A 10520-nucleotide genomic window follows, 5' to 3' on the forward strand; every position below is an offset into this window, starting at 1 on the left:
ACCCCCCGTCACCGCTCCCGCTCCACCACTCCACACGCAAACACGCCCGACAACGGCGGGCGCATTCTTCGGCTTCCAACTCGGTACCGCTAGTCCCTATTTCGTGGCGCGCACCGTGCGTCCGCCGGGCAGACGCTCGTGCAACAACAATCGTTAGCCAACGGTCTTCTCTCGGACGCCGACTTCTGACTCACTTCCCAGCCAGACCCACCGACAGTGAGGAGGCGAGTCAGAGTCTGCGACAACGGCAGCACAGCCAATAGAAGCTTGCCGAGTGGCACTCCCCACCCCTCTCTCCCCAACCGTCACTTCCACCCTGGCCACCGCAAAATGGACACGCTCCCGTCGGACGTGACGCTGGTCTGCGGCGCGGTGGTGTTGGCGGTGTGGGCTGGGGCAGGCGCATTGGCTTTTGTCTCGGACACCACGTCTGTGGTGGATGAACAGGCCAAGGCGATCCGATCGTCAGCGGTCGAGGCCGCACAGCAGAACAAGGCTGCAGCAGCGAGCGCCAGAGACGGCGGCGACGACGCCCACCACGGCCCGGACAAGAACAAGTGGCGCAAGTGGATCCGCCGGTACCGATGGGCCTTGCTCTCACTGACGCTCTTCTGGGAGTTCCTCCAGCTCTTTCAGCTCACCTTTACCGGCTCTGTTCCCTGGCCGCAGCCGATCAAGGACGTCCTTGCCGTCTTTGTAGTCGCCGTCAAGGGCCGCCTCGCCGTCATCATGTTTCTGGTCACTTCGGGCATCACCCTCCTGGCGCTCGGCATCTTTGCCCTCCTCGAGCACCGCATGATCCTGCGTTGGCTGAGGTGCTCGCGCTGCTGCGGGTCCTCACCTCACGCATCCGGTGACGACGATGACAGGCCCCACAAGGCGTACGAGCCGTCGCCGCCGCACGCGGCTGCAACGCCGGCGCTCACCCCGGCTTCGCCATCTACAGGCAGTGCAAGCGGCCGAGGCAAGGCAAATGGCAAGGGCAAGGCCCAGGACAAGCCCAGGCCCAGGCCCAGGTCCAAGTCCGAGGCCAAGGGCAAGGTCAAAGGCAAGGCACCGGCCCCACCGTCGGTTGCCAAGGCCAAAGGCAACCGCGTCGTCTCGCAGTCGCTGCCGCCGCTCGACAAACGGCGGCTTGCGGCAAAAGCTAGCGGCAGCGGCAGCGGACGCGGCTCGCGGCGCAAGTCCAAAGTTGCGATCGAACAACAAGAGTCGGCCTGCTTCGCGGCCTCGGCTCCTTTGTCAGAGAGTGAGCAGATCGAAGACGTCGACTTGCTCAACGAGGGCGGCTCCGACGATGCGTCCACCCGATCGGCGTCGATCGAGTCGGACGACCTCGTAGAAATCGGCGATGCGGTCATGCTTGCCAAGAACCGCCGGCCCGGCGCCATCCGCAAGCTCCGAGCATGGTGGCACAAGTGGCGCATCATTGTGTACGAGGTCTTTGGCACGCTCCTTCTCGACATCATGTTGATGCCGTCGTCGCGACTCGCGCTCGAGATGGTCTCCTGCCGGAAAAGCATCCTTGACTCGCCTTCGCTCAACTCGTGGCCTGAGATGCGGTGCTGGGAAGGGCCGCAGCTCGGCTACGCCGTTGGGGCCATGGCCTCATATTCAATCATGTACATGGCGGCGCTCAAGTTCTCGCTGGCCGGGAACGACCTCAATCCTGAGTTTCAGTACCTCCCACGGTTCAACGTGGCGCTAATTATGGCCGAACTGTACTTTGTCATCCTCACCACTATCTTCAAGGGCCTCTCGTGGGCCATTGTCTCGGGCGTCACACTCGGCCTCATCCTGCTTCTCACTTCGAATATTATGCTCCAGCCTTGCCTCGGCGAGGGCTCCGTTTCCAACCATTGGCGGTCGGCATCCTTTGCTGGATGTCTCCTCGCCGCACTCTGCTCGATTGTGCAGCGGTTGATCAACAACGACGATTCCTACGTCGTCTTTTTTGTCATGTGCGTTCTCTTTCTCCCGGTCACCATCTCGGCGCTGCTCTTCTCGCGCTACTGGGCCCGCCGCATTGTCCGCAACCTCTTGGTCAACCTCTCCAAGCTCGACCCCGACTCACACGTCGCCGATGCCGCCACTGCCCTCAACGGCGTGGCCAACCTCGCACTCGCGCCTGAGATGCGCAGCCTCGTCCTCGCCGACGATGGAGCGCTCATCCCCAACATGGCCCACATGCTCGCCATGGGCTCGCCTGACGTCTCACGCGCCTCGCTCCGCGTCATCTCCAACCTTGCCATGGACCCGATTGGCATGCGCCTCTTTGCCCGCTCGTCGGTTGTCCGCGGCATCATCGGCGTCCTCGAGCTTGCCAACCGCCAGTTGAGGGCTGCACCCGGCGGGCCGGCCGCGGCGCGTTCCCGCGCCCGCACCCTCGGCGCTCGCCGCACTCGCCGAGTCAGACCCGGCGCCGTGCCACCATCGTCGTCGTCGTCACCGGCCACCATCGCAGACTCGGCCGCTCTTCTTGGCTCGGTACGTGAAGTCACCGATCTTGCCATCATGGCCATGCGTACCCTGACCAAGCTTGCCTCGGTCCCGCGCGTCAACGAGCACATGGTCGAGGACGGTGCCCACCGCATCGCGTCCAGCATCGTCCGCTCGCGCTACCATGTCGAGCACGGCCGCGTCCAGCTCGTCATTGTCGCCGTCCGGCTCATCACTCAGATTGGCTACATCGTCATCGACAAGCCCGCCATCATCAAGACCGACGCCAAGAACGTACTCCGCCTCGCCCGCGCCTACGGCAAGGCCCATCCCAATCTCACCCGTGCCGCCGTCATGTTCCTCACCGTTCTCGCAGCAAAGGGCCCCGAGGCCAACCGCCTCGAGCTCGGCAAGTACGGAGCCGTCGAGGACGCTCTTGCCATCATGCATCGCACCACCTCGGCTGAGACCACTCGCTACGCCCTCCTCGCCATCGCCAACCTCTGTTCTACGCCCGCAAACCGCACTCGCATCCGCAGGGTCTACCTCAACGAGATCCTCTCTTACACCCACTCGCCGCTCGCCATGGTCCGCCACCCTGCGGCAAAGCTCTGCGATCTCCTCGGCCTCGCCCATGACGTTCCACACTCTGACTACCGCAAGCCGCACCCCGGCGCTGCCGCGCCGTCCTCGTCGTCCTCTTCCTCGTCATCGTCGTCGTCGTCCTCGTCATCGTCACTCCTCTCGCACTCGTCGTCGGCCGCCTCGTGCTCCCGCTCCGGAAAGCTCTCGCGCCGGACGTCACGTGCTGACTCGACCGCCTCGCGAAAGTCCTCCGCCACCGGCCTTGGCTCGGGCTCTCGCCGCGGCTCGCGCCGTCGCTCTGCAGTTGGCAAGCCGTCGCCGCTCACTACGCCTGGATCCGGGCCCGGGCCCGGGCACCGTCGCTCCCGCGGGCGTGGCCGCGGTCGTGGGCGGGGAAAGTAAAGCACCATGGCATCCATGGTTGCAGGCGCATATTCTTGGTGGGAGCTGCCACGAGGCAAGTCATGTGTGCCGCCCATTCTGGCGTTTCGCAATTTTTGTCTCTCGTTTTTTTTCTCTCCTGGCCATTTGCCCGACACTCAGCCGCCAAACTTTCTGCGGCGGGCCGCGAGCCACTTTGCAGCGACAGCCGGAGACGACCACGAGGTCCCGGAGCGGGGTTGAGACGAGCACTCAACGCAGATCTCGGGGAGTAGGTACAAGTAGTTGTACACTCTACCCGCAGCATCCTCGCGCCTTCCCTCTGCATCTTTTAGCGACTCTCTAGCGGCCGGAAGGCGGCACCACGTCGGCCACCACTTATTGCGCTGCGTCCCCCATCACAGCCCCACAGCCCACGCCGGACGCTTCTGGGCCCAATCAGCAAGCAGCGAGACCGGGAATTGGAAAGCAGTAGACAAAGCGCGTGTGTGCAAGCTGCGGAAGTATCCAAGTATGGATGGAGAACTGAGCGCCGCGAGCGATACGCTCCTGGCAAGGTTTGGGCGCGCACTCGAGGTTGTGCTCGACGAGCCGCAGCGAGAGCTGGACAAGTGCAACGTGTTTGTCAAGTACCTGCCCAACGACGTCGACGACGATGTGCTGCACGCGCTGTTTGCCGGCTTTGGCGACATCGCGTCGTGCAAGGTCATGGTCGACCTTGACTCGGGCAAGTCGCTCGGCTACGGCTTTGTTCGATTTGTTCTGCCGGATGCTGCTGCCACCGCCGTCGATGCTATGTCAGGCCATCGCATCTCCAACAAGCGGTTGCTGTGCAAGCTCTCGCACTACAACCCACCCAAGGACAAACCTGCGGTGGCGCAGGATGCCGTTGTCCTCTCGCCGCTCATCGGCTCCGTCGACGCCGGCGCGCTCAAGGCTTTGCTTTGCAGATTCGGCACTATTATCCACGCCAAGGTCATCGGCAAGAAAAAGGGAAACCCACGCCGTGGGGTTGTTCAATTCACTGGGCCGGACGCGGCGAGTGGTGCGGTCAAGGCATTGGACGGCAAGTCCGTGGCCGGCTTCTCGGCGTCAAATCTCACCGTCGCACTTGCAGAGGCGTCCCTGGTGCCCGGGACCAAGGCTGCGAGCGGCGGCGGGGCACTCAGCCGGACATCGCGCAAATGCAAGGACGCCGCCATCCTTGTCCGCCAGTTTTACGCCCACACCATCCGGCTGGTTCGCGACGGCGCGCTGCACACGCCATTGGCCCCTGTCTCCGACTATGTATCGCCGGGCACGCCCGATCCGGATCCCAAGTCTCTGGCGGGCATTGCTTCATTTCCGGAGTTGGATGGGTTCGACGCTGTGGCGCCGCTTGCCCTTCCGCTCTCGGGCGTGCTCATGGTTGTCGCCCCGCTGCATCCGCACATGGACGCCGCCGTGCTTTACGCCATGCTGGCACCGTTTGGCCTCCTTGCAGCATCGACGATTGCGCCGCTCACGCCCGACGCAGCTGCCGCGGTCAACCTGACGCCCGATGTCGGCTCGAGCAACGCGCGAATGGCGGTTGCCGTGTTCCATGCCCCGGCGGCGGCGGCCGCCGCCACCGTCGCCCTTCACGGCTACCGTCAGGGGCGAACGATTCTCTCGGCCGCCGTGCCTGACGTGCAAACAGCGACAAGCCTAGCGGCGGGTACTATCGCAGCCGTCGCCGAAGCGGCGAGCAGCGGAGGCGGAGGCGGAGGTGGCGGGGGCGGAAAGGCGCGGTCGCGGCGGCGGCGCGGAAGGCGGCGGCGCGGGCGCAACCACAGCTCGGAAGCCGGATCGCCCGAGCCGTCCCCACTCACGCCGCCGGCAACAGCCACCGCGATGACTGCATCGACAGTTGCGCCATCGGCGACGGCGGCCGCACCAGCGGTGAGCGACTTTGCCTCGTTCGCGCCACAGGCGTGCTTCCCGCCGCCGCCACAGTCGGGTATGGCTGCGGGGGTGGGCGGAGGAACGAGAGCGGGCAGCTCGAGCATCTTTCCGGACCTGGGCACAGGCGGGACGTGGGCACCCCCATCGCACGGCCTATCACCGCTGCTGTACTCGGGCAACCCGCTGCTGGTGCCGCTGGACGTCGATGCGCTGGCGTCGGGCCCGTCGGGCCCGTCCGGCGGGCCGGCCATGGGAGCCGCCGGCAGACAGCCCGTGCTCTCCCGATACGCGCCCGCGGCGCAGCACAACCGGCGCAGCTAGGCGCGGGCCTGCTTCTTGCGCAGAATGGCGAGGGCCGAGATGACAGCAGCGCGCTTGGCAGTGCGCTTCGAAGTGTCGACAGCCATGGCCACGTACTTGTCGTCGACAAAGACCTTGACCTTGGTGGCACCCGACTCGGCGTCGCGCGAGTATTGAAAGCGAGGCGGAGCCTTGGTTGTCGAGATGACCAAGTTGTTGAGGAGGGTGACCGGGTCGACGTGCTCCGGCCGCTCGTACAGCTCGTCAACCAGGAGCGGGAGCACCTTGTGCGAGACAAACTCGTTGGCCTTTTCCATGCCCGAGTCGACAAAGACAGCGCCCACAAAGGCCTCGAGGGTGTTGGCTTTGAGTTTGAGCAGGCCATGTTCACGATTGGTGTTGGCGGCAAGCGCCTCGGCAGCTGAGCCGCCGTCGTCGTCGGCGGTGGCGGGCGCACCAAGAAACGACGGCGCGACAAGCATGAGATCGGTGAGCGACAGTGCATCCGCCGCCGATGCCAGCACCTCGTTGGAGCGCATAAAGTTGCGGAACTGGGTGATGGTGCCTGCAGGCGCATGCGGCGCGAAAAAGTACAGATACGACGAGAGCATGAGGTCGAGGACCGAGTCGCCCAGAGCCTCCAGTCGGCGGTTGGAGAGCCGGCGGACGTTGCGCGGGTAGGCCGTGAGCGGCGCGAGATACGACTGGTGGACAAAGGCCTGTGTCGCAACCTTGCCGTCGCCAAACTCGACGCCCAGCTCACGGCAGAGCTCAATGCGCCGCGCGTGGAAGCCCGGAGGGAGGACCACCTGATCGGCCTCCCACTGCGCCAGCTGCCACGGGCGCTTCACCGGCCGCCACGGCTCCTTGAGGAGGACAGGCACCGTATCAAAGAGCTCGGCATTTCTCAGCGGCTTGTCATCTGCGCACCACGCCCATGCAGCGCCACACCCAAGACCCATCGCGGTGTCTGGTAGTGAGTCTCTGTGCCTTTCGCCATGCCGGCGGGGCGAACCGCGACCCTTTCGGCTTTGGTCGGATCATCCCACGAAGAGGGTGAACGGGATAAGGAGGGGGGGGGGGAGGGGAGGGGAAGCGGGAGTGAGCGGCGCACTTGCTTACCTTCGTGTTTGGCGAGGTACTGTTCTTGCAAGTCGAGCTGGTCGTCGGTGTGGTTGGGGAGGTGGGGCGCGGCTATGGTGGAGAGCATCGCCATGCCTCGCTGGCTGCCACACAGTGCGGCGCGGGCAAACCTCAGCATTGGACGACAAGTGGTGGCATGCAGTTGTTCATGTTCTCTCACGGACGCCAAGATGACGAGCCGGCGCGCGAGAGCGCCGAGGTCGTGGGCGATGCGAGGCTGGACGAAGACGGCGACCTGGAGGCGTGCTTCTTGGCATCGCGCTTGAGTGCCGACGCGCGCATCCGCGCCAGCCACGCTGTTGATGCACGCTTGACAAGCCCGCGAGTCTGGACAACGCTGGCGAGCGGGGCTGGGCGCGAGTCGGGCGTGTGGCGCGTCGTCGGTGGCGGGTTGGACTTGGGCGGGGGAGTAGATTGCGCCAGCGAAGGCATGGATGGGGCCTCGATCAACGAGCTGGTTGTGGCCGTCAGCGTCGCGTTCGAGAGCGAGATCGAATTGTAGAGACCTGGTGACGAGAGACCTGCATCCTCGCGGGCCTGGGCGGTTACTGCGGCCTTGAGGGTCTTGATCAGCTTGCGCTGCTGGGCGATGCGGGCTTGTGCGGCCTGATATGAGGTACGGAGCTCGGCGTGCTCAGCATTGGTCACTGACTGCGTACGGTAGTCCCGGAGCGTCTCTTCCAGCGCGTCGATCCACTGCTGCAGGACGCCTGCTTGTTCGCGGATCCACAGATGCTGCCGTTGCAGCGCCTGCAGCTGACGAAAGTCAAGGCCGTCGAGCACCAGGTCGCGCGGGAGCGAGATGACCGGCGATGCAGCGGCAGCGGTAAAGGTCGCCACCTCACGGATGGTGTCCTGCAGGCTGACGGTGTCGTGCGACATGGCGCGGAGCTCGGACGAAACGTTGGCCAGCAGCTCTTCCACTCGCTTGTTCTCGCTTGAAATCTCCTGCAGCTCGGTAGCCATGACCGAAAACATCGGTGACGGCGTCGGCTGTCGCGAGTTGATCATCGAGAGCGCCATCGAGACCGACTCGTTGAGCAGCGACTGGCGGAGTTCGGCGACCGAGTGGGACCGCATGCCAGCCGGCGAGACAAGAGCCGATGCGAGCGATGACGTCGCAAAGCGAGAGCCTAGTTGGGACGGAGGACCATGTGTCACCAGCGCGGATGTACTTGCGGTCTCGAACGCCAGAGTCTTGGCCGCCTTAGCTTCTTTGGCCGCCTGCATTGCAGCCGCGACTGCCGCCGGATCTTCAAACGTGCGTAGCGCAAGGAGCTCAGTGGCGATGGCGTGAAGAACAATGGGTTGGGGGATACCTTTGAGCTCGTGCTTGCCAAGTTCCGAGACTACGACCGAGGAGAGGAACTCGGGTGCGAGCTGGTCCAGGAGTGCATTCGAGACGACAACCTGTCCACCCTGCGCCACCGACTCGACTCTTGCCGCGAGATTGACCATTGGCCCAAAGTAGTCCATGCGCTTGGTGATCGGGTCGGGCGCATCCATCGGCTCACCGTAGTGGATGCCAATGCGGACCCGTAGGCCGCGGTAGATGACCCGTTCAATGCCGTCGTCGTCGGCCATCTCGACCGCCGACGCAGGATTCTCCAGCAGCTCGGGCGGCCAGTCGACCTCAAGCAGCTGCTCTTGGATGGCAAGCGCGGCCGCGACCGCGCAACGCGGCGACGAAAACGCGACCATGAACGCATCGCCCTCGGTCTTGACCTCGTACCCGCCAAACGACGCCAGAACTGACCGAATGAGCGCGTTGTGGAGGGTGAGCGCCTCGGACATGACCTGCGGGTTTGCGGCCCACTGCTTGGTCGACGACAGCACGTCGGTGAACATGAGCGCCACCGAGCCGGTTGGCGCCGGTTCGGTCGAGAGGCGCGCTGCCCGCGACTCTTCTTGGGCAAAGTGGAGCTGGGCGGTGAGGCGAGCAATGACTAGCTCGGTTGTCTGCGCTCGGCTTGCGGCAGCCTTGAGCGCGTCTGACAGTTTGGCTTGCATCACAAGCAGCTCGTCGATGCGAGCCTGCGCGGCTGCAACCGCCTCCTGCGACGCTGCCGACGACCGCTCCTCGACAGTGCCGTCTGACGCAGTATCAGTGGGCTCATTGTCATCCTCCTCGTTGTTAGCGCCAGCGCCAGCACTAGCACTAGCGCCAGCGGCTGCGGCTGCGGCGGCCGAAGCTGCTGCCGTCGCAATGGTTGCAGTCGTCGCGGTCCGCACCACGCGGAGCTCGGCCTCCAGCTCGGCGTTCCGCTCGTTGATGGCTGTGGCTGTGGCATGAGCATCGGCCAGCTCGTCGATGAGCGCGGTGCTTGCAGGAAGCAACGAGTCACGGACAAAGGCTAGCGACGAGACCCGGCGCGACCGAGCGGCGGCGAGCGCGTTAAGGACGGAACGCGAGGTCGGAGCGTTGTTAGAGGCGGCATCAGCGCGGGAGTTGGCGCCCGGGAAAAGCATCTTGAGCGAGTCTTCGAACGAGGTGTGGAGCCCACTGACGTCGAGCTTCGGGGTGGCCACCCCGGATGACGCGGTGAGGTCCAGCTCGTCGAGCTTGTCGGACGGCACTGCCGCACGGAGTGTCTTGACCTGCGTGGTCAATCGGGCGTTGATCAGCGCCAGCGTCTCGTTGCGCGAGCGGAGCGGCTCGACCTGGGCCTGGGCCAGAGCCAGCTCGTCCTCGACAGTGGCAACGACGGCATGCTGGTCGGCAAGCGCTTTGGAGAGCGCATCGATACGGGCGAGCGCGGCATCGCGCTCCGCAAGCGCGGCATCGCGGTCAGCGTCGGTCGCATCGTGGTCCTTGCGGAGCCGGAAGCACTCTTTGCGGGCCAGCTCGGAGGTCTCGCGCTCGTCGGCGAGTGCTGCTTGCAGGCCGGTAATGTCGGCGAGCAGGCTGTGCGAGGTCTCGTCGCCGGCAAACTTCTCGGCGCGCAGCGCGGCCAGCGCAGCCTGAGCTTGCACCCGCTGCTTGGTCTCATCGGCGAGCTGGCGTGCAAGATGCGCCGAGTTCTCCGCCGAGAGCGCAACGTCTGCGGTCCCAGCCTCGGCAGCCAGCTTGTACTGCTGGATGCGGTGGGTGAAGGCCGCGATAGCCTTGTTATGAGCCTCAACCAGAGCGCGGCTCTCCGCATGGACCTTGGCCAGTGCTGCTAGCCGTGATCGACAGACAGTGCGGCAGGTAGACACCACCGACCTCGCCTGCGCCGCTGCCAAGTCGGCCGCCGACCAGGCCAGCGAGGCCACAGACTGAGCGTGGGCAAGTCTGGCAAGCAGCTCCTCCTTCTCCCGTCGCAGCGACGCTGCTTGGTGGCTATGAGCAGAGCCGCCTTTGTCCCGCATGCGAGGTGCCGTGCCGTGTGACGAGTGTGAGAGGGGGGGTACTTGTCGGAGGGAGCTGGCGAACAGCGTCACCCCCCCCCCCCCCCCCCCCCCTTCTCTCTTCCTGCCCCTTTGTTCGTTCGTCGGTGTCTTTGGCGGGCTCGTTTGCGCCAAAACTCGCTCGCCGCCCTGCCCACTAGCACAGGCACCAACTACGAGGTGTGCAGCAGCTCTTTGTCCTGCACATGTACTCCTTGTCCGTATGTAGGTACATAGCTTTCATACGCATCTGAGCTTGCTGTGATCGCCTATGTATCGAGGAAAGACAAGGGGTGGCCGGCGGGCGGACAGGCTTTGATCGGCTAGCCTGGGGCCCAGACCTCCCGCACTCCCGGGACGCAGGGGCGGGGGGGGGGGGG

General features: G+C 65.0%; 4 protein-coding genes across 4 annotated transcripts; 2 read left to right on the forward strand and 2 right to left on the reverse strand.

Moving 5' to 3' along the window:
* Positions 1 to 330: 330 nt before the first annotated feature.
* On the forward strand, positions 331 to 3426 carry AMSG_02603 (uncharacterized protein; the record flags this gene model as incomplete). Its single annotated transcript, XM_013904055.1, has 1 exon — positions 331 to 3426. One exon carries the CDS (start codon positions 331 to 333, stop codon positions 3424 to 3426), a length of 3096 nt encoding a protein of 1031 aa, XP_013759509.1.
* Positions 3427 to 3668: 242 nt separating this feature from the next.
* On the forward strand, positions 3669 to 5329 carry AMSG_02604 (uncharacterized protein; the record flags this gene model as incomplete). Its single annotated transcript, XM_013904056.1, has 2 exons — positions 3669 to 5115; positions 5294 to 5329. The coding sequence occupies exons 1-2, from the start codon at positions 3919 to 3921 to the stop codon at positions 5327 to 5329; spliced, it is 1233 nt and encodes a 410-aa protein (XP_013759510.1). The 5' UTR covers positions 3669 to 3918.
* A 23-nt stretch (positions 5330 to 5352) lies between these two features.
* AMSG_11717 (uncharacterized protein) lies at positions 5353 to 6892 on the reverse strand. Its single transcript, XM_013904107.1, has 2 exons — positions 6751 to 6892; positions 5353 to 6550 (listed from the first exon to the last, which is right to left on the reverse strand). The coding sequence occupies exons 1-2, from the start codon at positions 6887 to 6889 to the stop codon at positions 5646 to 5648; spliced, it is 1044 nt and encodes a 347-aa protein (XP_013759561.1). The 5' UTR covers positions 6890 to 6892; the 3' UTR covers positions 5353 to 5645.
* Positions 6893 to 6900: 8 nt separating this feature from the next.
* AMSG_11718 (uncharacterized protein) lies at positions 6901 to 10122 on the reverse strand (the record flags this gene model as incomplete). The annotated part of the gene is made up of 1 exon (XM_013904108.1): positions 6901 to 10122. The coding sequence occupies one exon, from the start codon at positions 10120 to 10122 to the stop codon at positions 6928 to 6930; it is 3195 nt and encodes a 1064-aa protein (XP_013759562.1). The 3' UTR covers positions 6901 to 6927.
* Between the last annotated feature and the right edge of the window lie 398 nt (positions 10123 to 10520).

Source organism: Thecamonas trahens (assembly GCF_000142905.1).
Source record: "Thecamonas trahens ATCC 50062 unplaced genomic scaffold supercont1.15, whole genome shotgun sequence".
Lineage (NCBI taxonomy): Eukaryota > Apusomonadida > Apusomonadidae > Thecamonas > Thecamonas trahens.

Excerpts from the sequence above, each read along its gene's own strand:
- AMSG_11717 (XM_013904107.1), bottom strand. The coding sequence starts at position 6,889 with ATGCTGAGGTTTGCCCGCGCCGCACTGTGTGGCAGCCAGCGAGGCATG. Across the intron at positions 6,551-6,750 it reads GTACCTCGCCAAACACGAAG|ATGACAAGCCGCTGAGAAAT; the intron begins GTAAGCAAGTGC and ends CGTGGTGCGCAG.